Source organism: Miniopterus schreibersii (genome assembly GCF_964146895.1).
Source record: "Miniopterus schreibersii genome assembly, chromosome: X".
In the NCBI taxonomy this organism is placed as follows: Eukaryota; Metazoa; Chordata; class Mammalia; order Chiroptera; family Miniopteridae; genus Miniopterus; species Miniopterus schreibersii.
Genome location: NC_138104.1, coordinates 51,185,962 through 51,195,546, shown reverse-complemented (window position 1 = coordinate 51,195,546; position 9,585 = coordinate 51,185,962). Strand labels below are relative to the sequence as shown.

The following is a 9,585-nucleotide window of genomic DNA, read 5'->3' as shown; positions in this document are numbered from 1 at the left end:
CTGGGGAGGAGGGGGGCGGCAACAGAACAAAGAAACCAAGAAGCCTCTGTCCCAGACCAGCCACCCCTTCTGCAGCACCAGCCCGGGAACAAGAGGGGCTCAGGCTACTTTCCCAAGGCTAGCAGCCGGAGGACTCGTGGGAAGTGGGGATTGCCCCCGCGCAGCAGACAGACCTCCACGCAACAGGCCTGAGTGGCCGTGGGCGCCAGAAGCCTCCACGCACTGGGCTCCGTTATTTCATCAGCAGTTTCAGAAAAACCTGCCAAAAGCAGTTACGCCTCACTGCAATGTGTAGCTTTTTCCTGCCATTTTTTCATAATAAAAGAGGGAGTGAAGCTCACTCTTTCTCTCCCCCCCCCCGCCTCCCTCTTCCAAAAAGAGCCAAATGGATACGAGAAGGAGAAAAAAAAAAAAGAACCCACACACCAATCTCCGAGGGGATGCCAGTGAGGTGTGGCTTGTATTTAAATATCCAATATGTCAATGTAAGGGGAGTGGGTACGTATATAAAGTGCCGTTTGCATCCGATAGCTGGAAGAAACCAGCTATGAGACGCCTGAGGAGATGGATGCGAGGGAAAGCGGTACTCTGACTGAGAGCAAGGTCAGGAGCCCGCTGCCCCACGCTCCCCGCCGCTGAGAAGTTCCTTGGACGCGAACAGACGTCGACTGCTGCTCTGCAGAGCACTGAGCTAGCAAGCGAGCGCCGGCGAATCGCCCACGCCCGCTGCGGGGAGAGGCAGTTCGCTCACCTCCTCCCGGGCTTGGCCCCGCGCACCCCGCCATGGCGGAGGTGGGGGGGGTCTTTTCCTCCTTGGACTGGGATCTGCATGGTTTTTCATCGTCTTTGGGGAACGTGCCCTTAGCTGACTCCCCTGGTTTCCTGAACGAGCGCCTGGGCCAGATAGAGGGGAAGCTGCAGCGCGGCTCGCCCACAGACTTCGCCCACCTGAAGGGAATTCTGCGGCGCCGCCAGCTGTACTGCCGCACCGGCTTCCACCTGGAGATTTTCCCCAACGGCACGGTGCACGGCACCCGCCACGACCACAGCCGCTTTGGTGAGGATGCGCCCGGGAGGGACGGGAGGCAAGTGGACAGATGGAGCGCTGGGGAGCCGATGGCTCTGAGCTTAGGCTCGGGGGCTCCGCGGATCGCCCCCAGCTCAGTGCCGTCGAGGCGGAAGGCGGTCAGGGACGCGGGGCAGGCGGGACACGACGGTGCGGACTTGAGCCGCAAGGCGTCAGGGCTCCTGGCACCCTGAGATGCTCATGAGGGGGCGGGGGCGGGAGCGAGGGCGCCTCGAGGTGCGGCCTCTCGTTTCTCCACTCCACCCTCCCCTGGGTGCGAGGGAATCGTTCTGGGACCTGGATGCTGTGCTTCGGATGGAAGCAGGTGAAGCTGGGAGAGGGGTAGGAGCAGGGTCGCCGCATCTGCAGCGCGGAACCAAGCCTCGAGGGTAGGGTAGCCTGGAGCAGGAGCCTTCGTATGCCATGGACGTGGTGGGCGAGTGGCCCACACCGAAGTCGCTTTTGGCCGGCACCTGTTCTGCCTCTGGATTGCTCTGCCTGGAGTGGGGGGCCAATCCAAGCAGCAGGGCATGAGTTGGGTGCTGGAGAAACTAGGAAAGTCCAGGGTCCACTGTGTAAGGGCACAAGCTCTGGGGCAGCTTTTGCCCAGAGCTGCCTCTGGACTCCTTGCCTCAGTGAGGAAACTGTCCTGGGCCCACTCCCAGCCACAGAAACAGGTGTCTTCTGGACCCAGGACAGGAAATGTCCAACCTCTATCCAGGATTTTCTATGCCCGCCATTCTGCAGATTGTTCAAAGGGCACAGCTGCCTATCCAACATACAGAAAACAATATAAGCCTTGATCTGAGACAGAGATCATTAGGTTTCTAAGCAAATGTGTTCACTGCTCAGTAATTTGGCCATGTTTATGTTCAATTTCCTATTCTCCACTAAACCATTTTTCAGGTGCTGTGACAGCTACCCTTCCTTGGGCCCTCTATCTCCCAGTGCCCCTACTTCCTCCCAAGGACCCTATGGCCCAAGGAAACCTTCTATCCTTAAGCTCATAAGTTTTGACTACCTTCAGGCATAATAAGTTCCCTTCTTTTTCTCACCCTCCTTCACTTCCCCCAAACCTCCCCATCCTCCTATTCCCCATTCCTTGCTAGAGCTCCAGCTGGAGTGCACAGTAAAAAGTGGGGAGGGGGTGCACAGAGGCCAAGTCAAGCAAACAACTTAGGGCCAGGGCTGGTCTTCCTTGCTGGGAGCAAGCAGGAACCCTAATGAGGTCTATGTCATCTTGGAAAAATGCACTCACAGAGCTGGAGTGCAGTAGGTTGTGTGGGGTGGGGGTAATGGAGGGGTGCAGGTGTCTGTATAAACTTGCAGCACGTCCTCAAATGGGTGATAAGGTGGGGTGAAGGGAGAAGGAGTGTTAACTTGGCTTCTTTTCCTTCTATCGCTTATGACTTTGCAGTCCCCTTTTGTTTCTCTTCAGAAGTAATGGGACTCCCATCCTGGCCTCAGAGCCCCGAAAGGCTCTCAAAATGGCCTAAAATATTGGAGTAACTCATTCCTGAGATATAAAAGAAAAATCATGAAATGATGAAGAAATGTTGGTTGGGGGCAGCAGAGGTGGAGAAACTATGAACTTGGCTCCCAGCAGCTACAAGTGTTTGTCTGACTTTGTGCCTAAGCTGAGCCCAATAACCTACAAGGTCAACATAAATCAGTAATGGGCTCTTGGGATAAGTGGTCTTTAATTACCTCCCTAAGGACACATCTTGATTTCTTTTCATCTCTTAGGCATGCTAAGGGTGTTAAGTTTAAGGAGAAACCAAAGGAAATAAAACTGGCAGGAAGAAGGGATGTTTTCACTGCTGCTTAACTGACTGCTTCTTTTTTGGTTTTGTCTTTAAAAAACACTGCCTGAGACCACCTCTGCATCACCTTTTCCCTTTCCTCCTTCCCTGGCTTCCTGGCAGTTTTGTGTATTTCCTGTAAAGGAAATGATAACTGCTCAAAGCTGTCTCTTTGTAACCTCCCCTGCCAACTTTCAAACACATGTACTCTTTCTCAGTTTAGCTTTTGGCAAAGAAAGAGGTGGCGTTTGAGTTTGCTAACTCCTCCCTCCACAGTTGAGTTAATCAGCCAGGGTATTCAATAAATCGAAACTTTCACATTCCATAAGTGTTTTAGCAGTCAACATTCCAGCAGGGTAAAGTAGGCCAGACTTAAGATATAAAATATTATAGATTTCTGCTTGGGGGGAGGAGGTAGTCTCCAAAGGCCATGTAAAGTAAATAGCTATTTGTTGTAATTGGAGAGCAGGGCCCCCAAGGATTACCCTGGAATCCATGTGTTCAGAATGAGTCAGGCTGAGCCCAAGAGCAGCCCCGACTCCAAATAATAACCTGTTGGCACAACCTATCCTCCCCCCTCCCCACCCCCCATTCTGCAATCAGTAGCCAGGAGTATTACAACTTCTGCCTGGCTAGTAGCATTTACATAAGGTTCACAGGGATACTGACATTCTTGAGGGACACCTGTGGACTGGCATAGTAGGGCTTGGGAGCCAGACTGGAGGAGAGGCTGCCCGCCAGGTGGGATGGAACAGGCTCCTGCAGCTGCTTTGGGTTTTGAGCGATCTGGTTCTTATTTGGCAGGATGCCAAGGCAGCACTGTCTTGGCCATGAAGGTCTGAAAGGATGGCTGGCTGAGGGAGCTCAGGCAAGTTATGGAACCAGATTAAATGACAAATTAGTCAATCATCTAGCTAGGTTCTGAAGCAGTGGGACCCAGGACAGATCCATTTTGACTGAGGCCATGGGGGGAAAAGTGTAAAAGGAGGAGAGCCCAGAAATTGTCAAGCAAAGGCCAGAGCTGAGGTGGACAGGTCAAGATGAGGCAGAGCAGAGGGAGGTCTTGGGCTTTGAAGGGGGTGAGTACTGAGGACAAACTGTCTACTTAATACTTTGCCACAACACTTTGCTGTTAACACCCCTCTCCAGCTGTAGCTGGGAAAATGTGAAAATGGCTTGTTTTCTCTCTCCCTTCATGCTGGCTGGGATTCAGAGAAGGTTTAGGAATATCTGTTCCATCATCATGTGCCATTGGGTTCCCACAGTTAAAATCCAGCTAATAGGAAAGTTGGCAGAGGGAAATGATGCCCAAAGACAGCTGGGCAGGGATGATTCCAGCTGTTGGAGACCCCTATTACTGGACACAACCCAAGTGACTTCCTGTATGATCTGTCCTTTGGCATCATGTTAACAGAGAATTGGAGAAAAACTGTGGTGACTCAAATGGCCACACCTCTTGGGTTTCACGATTTGTTCTCACACCAGGTCTTGGATGGTGAGATCACAAGCTGACCTCTGCTACTTAATGAGCTCAGGGTGGTTAGAGACATGAGATACTTAGAGAATGAGGGAACTAAGACTTGAAGCTCAGAAATAATCTGCCTAAGCAAAGCAAAGAACTGAAGGCTCCAACACGTTGGTATCCCTCAAAGTTTAGCACCCAGAACTGAATCATGACCTGGTTTCTCATTTCCTTGCCACACTGGCTATTGCTCTTTGAATACACTCCTGTTTTTTGTAGCCCTCTTTAAATACAGTAGAACCAAAACATAGCCCTCTCAGTGTGACCTAACTAAGGCAGAGCAGAGTGGGGCAGTGCTCTCCCTTAAGCCAGTTACTAGACCTCTATCAGTGCAGCCTTAAATAATGCTAGCTTTTCCCCTCTTTTTTTCCTATGTTTTACACTAGCTTTTTAATCATTTTTAATTTTTACATGACTAGTTTTACATTAGCTTTTTTAAAAAATTGATTTCAGAGAGAGGAAGGGAGACGGAGAAACATCAATGATGAGAGAGTTATTGATCGGCTGCCTCCTGCACGCCCCTTACTGGGGACCGAGCCCACAACGAGGGCATATACCCTGACCGGAAATCGAACTGTGACCTCCTGGTTCATAGGTCGATGCTCAAACACTGAGCCACGCTGGCTGGGCACATTAGCTTTTTAATAATCTCATGAATCACCTGTACCAAGCTTACCTTATTCAATCAAATCCCCTAAGTCATTGCTGTGTATATTTTGCTAAGCCACATCTCCCCATTCCAAAGATGGGCAGACTTGCATTTGGTAAAAATACATGAAAACACAAGAACAGTACATGTTTTCAAGAAAAAATACATGGTTGCCTAAAATTGGGATGGAGGAGGATGGGAACAGAGTATGGAAATAAAAAGAAATAGATAACTAAAATGCCCTTGCACAGACCAATTATGATAATAGGCCCCCCAAAAAGGAGTGTGATTTACTCAACTGTCTGCACTTGAGGCTCACCCTCCCCCAACAAAACCCCAAATGCAAAACATCTCAGGTAATTGGTTTGGGAACCAAAGCGTAGGACTTTACATATTATTCTAATTAAAGCTTATTTCGTTGGAGTCAGCCTATTTTTCCATTCTCTTGAAATCTGTTTGGATTTTGTTTGTGTCACCCTCTTAGCTGTATGTCTTCTGGAACTAAGATAAGCAGTCTCTCTATGTCCTCTTACAGTCATTTATTAAAATGTTAAACAGGGCAGAACCAAAATCAGAATGTTGTACAGTACAACTAAAAGTTTTAGTCCATAAAATCAGTATCTGCTTAACTGTTACTTGGCACCAGGTATTTTCCCTTCCCCTCCTACCATCTTGTTTCAATCTCTTTTCCCAAAACTCCTTTCTTTGTACTATAAGAGTAACAACCAGACTGAGAATAAAACTTGGAGAATTTTTATATAATAGCAGCCAAAGAACTTTACATTCTTCAAATGGGCGATGGAAACATGTGCCCTAAAGCTGCCATACTTGAACACCCACCCACCAGCCCAAGTCATTGGGGCTCTTCAGACTTCCTATTAGAGTTTTGAACATAATTTCAAAATTAACCACTTACATTTTTAAGTGATCTTTAAGTAATCAGTCTCACTGTCTATGTCAATTACATAGAATATTATTACCCTTAAGAACTGTATTTTTGGATAAGAAAGACAGCCAGATATGAGCTCATTTCATACCTTTGGATGCCTCTGTGAGTCAGTTGTATCAAGTTTTGGTCTCTACATTGAAAAGCATGGTTAGAGACAGGAATATCACAGAAGAATTTGGCTGCCCATTATATCTGCATCTATATCATAGATGTGCTATTGTAGAATGAAAGTATAAAGTGTTCAATGTCACCAGCATTTCAGTTCTTGGTCCTTTTTCCCTCTTAGTGGTTGATTTCTTTTTTCCTCTTATTGCTGCTCAGTAAATGAAAATGTTTTCAAATCTTCACATCTATCCTTGTCAGCTAGAGGGACATTTCTGAATGTCTTCCCTTTCCCCTTAAATTTGCAACATCTCAAATCAGTATCAAGTCCAATACTATCTGCCAACTCTTGGCCATGAATAAACTTAAAATTCTCAAGAGAGAAGGGGAGAATGACAGGCTTGTCATTCTGGGGCTACACTGGCTGAGAGCACTTTTCAGGAGAAAACTCTTACTAGACCAAGTTCTGCGTCCTGCCTATGGCAGGAGAAACAAACTTATTGAGTGGCCTGTGTGGCCTTTGTTAGAGTCAGCTACAGACAGCTGACAGCCTCATGTGGCTTTAAGTACATGGGAGCTAAGAGGGTGCAAAACAAGTTCAGTGAGGTAATGCTCTGTGCTCTAGGGAGGAGGGACATGACTTTGGGAAGATGCAGAAACCTGGCCATATTCTCCTGTTTAGGAAGCTGCCCTTCCATTTCTTGAAATGGTGGTACTTAACAGTAATAGTACCTTGTAATTGGGAGCTTTTGTAGCCAAAGCCTTCTCACTGTCTCTTCCTCATAATATGCCTAAGACTGTTAACTAGAAGCAGAGATTGTTTCCCCCATTTTACATATGGAAAACTGAAGTCCAGAGAGACTCAGTGTCTTCTCTTTGGTTCCATTCATGCTGCAAAAGACGGTTTTATCAGGTCATTCAGGAAAGGCACCCAGGGATGGCCTCCAGTTGTGCATAAATGACTGGTAGCTCATGTTACCCAAACAGCTTCCTCTTAGGTTAATGTTAGTAATGGAAATGGCATTCACTTTTTTTGCTGTAGGCATCCTGGAGTTTATCAGCCTGGCTGTGGGGCTGATCAGCATTCGAGGAGTGGACTCTGGCCTATACTTAGGAATGAATGAGCGAGGAGAGCTATATGGATCGGTAAGTTTAAGGTTTTCTTTTCATCAGAGGCTATTACCACCAGTATTTGGACAATGTAAGGCAAAACTCTAAAGACTTTTATCTAGCACTTGAAAGCACTTTTGTCAGCTGTAAAAGATTGTTTTCTAGTCATGTGTGGCTGCCCAGGAACTTGCTACATAACTCACTCATTCAGCCCCCATGAAAACATAAACTTTACTGTGGCATACTTGCTTTCGGATTTTCCATTAGCAGGCCAGCTATTCTGATGATAATAGTAAGCTGTGCTGGTTTGTTAGTAGATGGTAAGGGTTTGAGGCGTTCACCCTCCTGAGGAGCACATCTGAATTTTAATGGGTACCCAGAGGAGTAGCAGACTAGCTGGCACAAAAATAGGCAGTGCAGCCCAACCAGTGTGGCTCAGTGGTTGAGGGTCAACCCATGAACCAGGAGATCACGATTCAATTCCCGGTCAGGGCACATGCCTGAGTTTCAGGCTTGATCCCCAGTGCGGGGCGTGCAGGAGGCAGCCGATCAATGACTCTCTCATTATTGATGTTTCTATCTCTCCCTCTCCTTTCCTCTGTCTATAATCAATAAAAATATATTTTTAAAATATAGTGGAAAATCTGGCCTTCTGATTGAGGATTCTGAGGTTAACAACACAGTCCCTGATTTCCAGATTGTTTCCGCTGAATCCCAAAGGCCAATGAAACAAATAAATGAAGAGTGAGGGTTCCTGGGTCTGGTGACAGCCCTAAGTCTCTAGCTAGGACTGGGTTGACTGCAGTGCATGTTCTCTATTCTGGAAGCTAGCCAAGAGCTGGGGAATGGTGAGTGGCTTTGCTGATCTTAACCCTTTCGGACGATCCCAACTCGTGGCTATGGCTTTTGAATCACATAGCATGCTTTCTGGCTGCCTACACCCCTTGAAATCAGAGCACATTTTTCCCTGACACCTAAGTGATAGGCCTGTCCCCAGCACTCAGTATCGGCAACCCTAGCAAGTACTATGGCGGTTGGATCAAGTGTGAAAAGCGACAGAGGCAAGAGACCCAGGAGCTGCTAGCTTGAAGTAGCCAGATTGGAGGAACTTTTCAAGGAGATCTTTTGTAAGCTTTCCAACTGACAGGCCTTAAACCCTTCATCAGGAGAGATCACAGCTCACCTCCCATGGAACTTAATATAGATCCAAGGCCTTTGCCTATCAGTTAACGTGGTTGACTGTAATCTCAATGGATTTGAACATCATTAGCCCTAAGTAGAGAAAAACTGAGGTATGCCAGTGGGGCATTGGGCAGCCATAACAGAAGTTCTCGGGCTCAGAAAAATCTCAGGCTCTATTGTAGAATTACACACCTGAAACCTATATATTTTATTAACCAGTGTCACCCCAATAAATTCAATTGAAATAATTTTTTAAAAGAAAAATCTCAGGCTCAAAGAGCCAAGTGAGGCTATCTCCTCCAGTCTCCTGCCTTCAGGAAAGATCTCACCTAAAACATTTTTGTGTGGCTCATGAAAGAGGATGAAAGTGATATAGATAGGACTGTTTTGTGCTATTTGGAAAGAAGATACCTCAGTAATACCGGTAGATAGGACTGAACTTTTCTAATATCAATGTGCTATTGCTATTTCAGGGTTCTCCACCAACAAGCTGGGATGGGAGAAATAGTCATATAATGGGCTCTGCTTTATTTTCTCACCCTCACAGAAGAAACTCACGCGTGAATGTGTTTTCCGGGAACAGTTTGAAGAAAACTGGTACAACACCTATGCCTCCACCTTGTACAAACACTTGGACTCGGAGAGACAGTATTATGTGGCCCTGAATAAAGACGGCTCACCCCGGGAGGGATACAGGACTAAACGACACCAGAAATTCACCCACTTTTTACCCAGGCCTGTAGATCCTTCTAAGTTGCCCTCCATGTCCAGAGACCTCTTCCACTATAGGTAACGGACCCTAGTGTGACCTTTGTAACCCATATACTCTGGGGCCACAATTGTCTCTGCAAGTACTATACTCGTAGCTTTTCAATCCTCTTTCCTATCAATTTAGATAGCAGAGAAGCACTTACTGTTCAACTCAACCCAGCTGTTCCCTTGTTCAAAGTGTATATCAAGGTTGGGTTATTTTGGGGAGGGATGTGGGGGGAGGGGTGGCTAGAGGGAATCTTGTATATACTTTTTTCTTTACTCATGTTCTTTTCCCTGAGGTGGTACAAAAAAGAATGGGGGCCCCTGCCAAAGGCCAAGGGTGTCTTGCCCCACAATCTACCCAAATACCTTGACAATGGGTAAATGAAAGACCAAAAAATCTGCCATAGATGCTACCTACAGAGCTCTGGAAAACTCTCATTCAGAAAA

General features: G+C 47.0%; 1 protein-coding gene across 1 annotated transcript; it reads left to right on the top strand.

Annotated features, from left to right (window-relative positions):
• The first annotated feature begins 559 nt into the window (after positions 1 to 559).
• FGF16 (fibroblast growth factor 16) lies at positions 560 to 9,337 on the top strand. The gene is made up of 3 exons (XM_081126057.1): positions 560 to 1,057; positions 7,133 to 7,236; positions 8,930 to 9,337. The coding sequence occupies exons 1-3, from the start codon at positions 784 to 786 to the stop codon at positions 9,173 to 9,175; spliced, it is 624 nt and encodes a 207-aa protein (XP_080982183.1). The 5' UTR covers positions 560 to 783; the 3' UTR covers positions 9,176 to 9,337.
• The last annotated feature ends 248 nt before the right edge of the window (positions 9,338 to 9,585 follow it).

Coding starts and splice junctions, on each gene's coding strand:
- FGF16 (XM_081126057.1), top strand. CDS start 784: ATGGCGGAGGTGGGGGGGGTCTTTTCCTCCTTGGACTGGGATCTGCAT. Junction 1,058..7,132: donor CCACGACCACAGCCGCTTTG/GTGAGGATGCGC, acceptor TTTTTGCTGTAG/GCATCCTGGAGTTTATCAGC. Junction 7,237..8,929: donor GAGGAGAGCTATATGGATCG/GTAAGTTTAAGG, acceptor TCACCCTCACAG/AAGAAACTCACGCGTGAATG.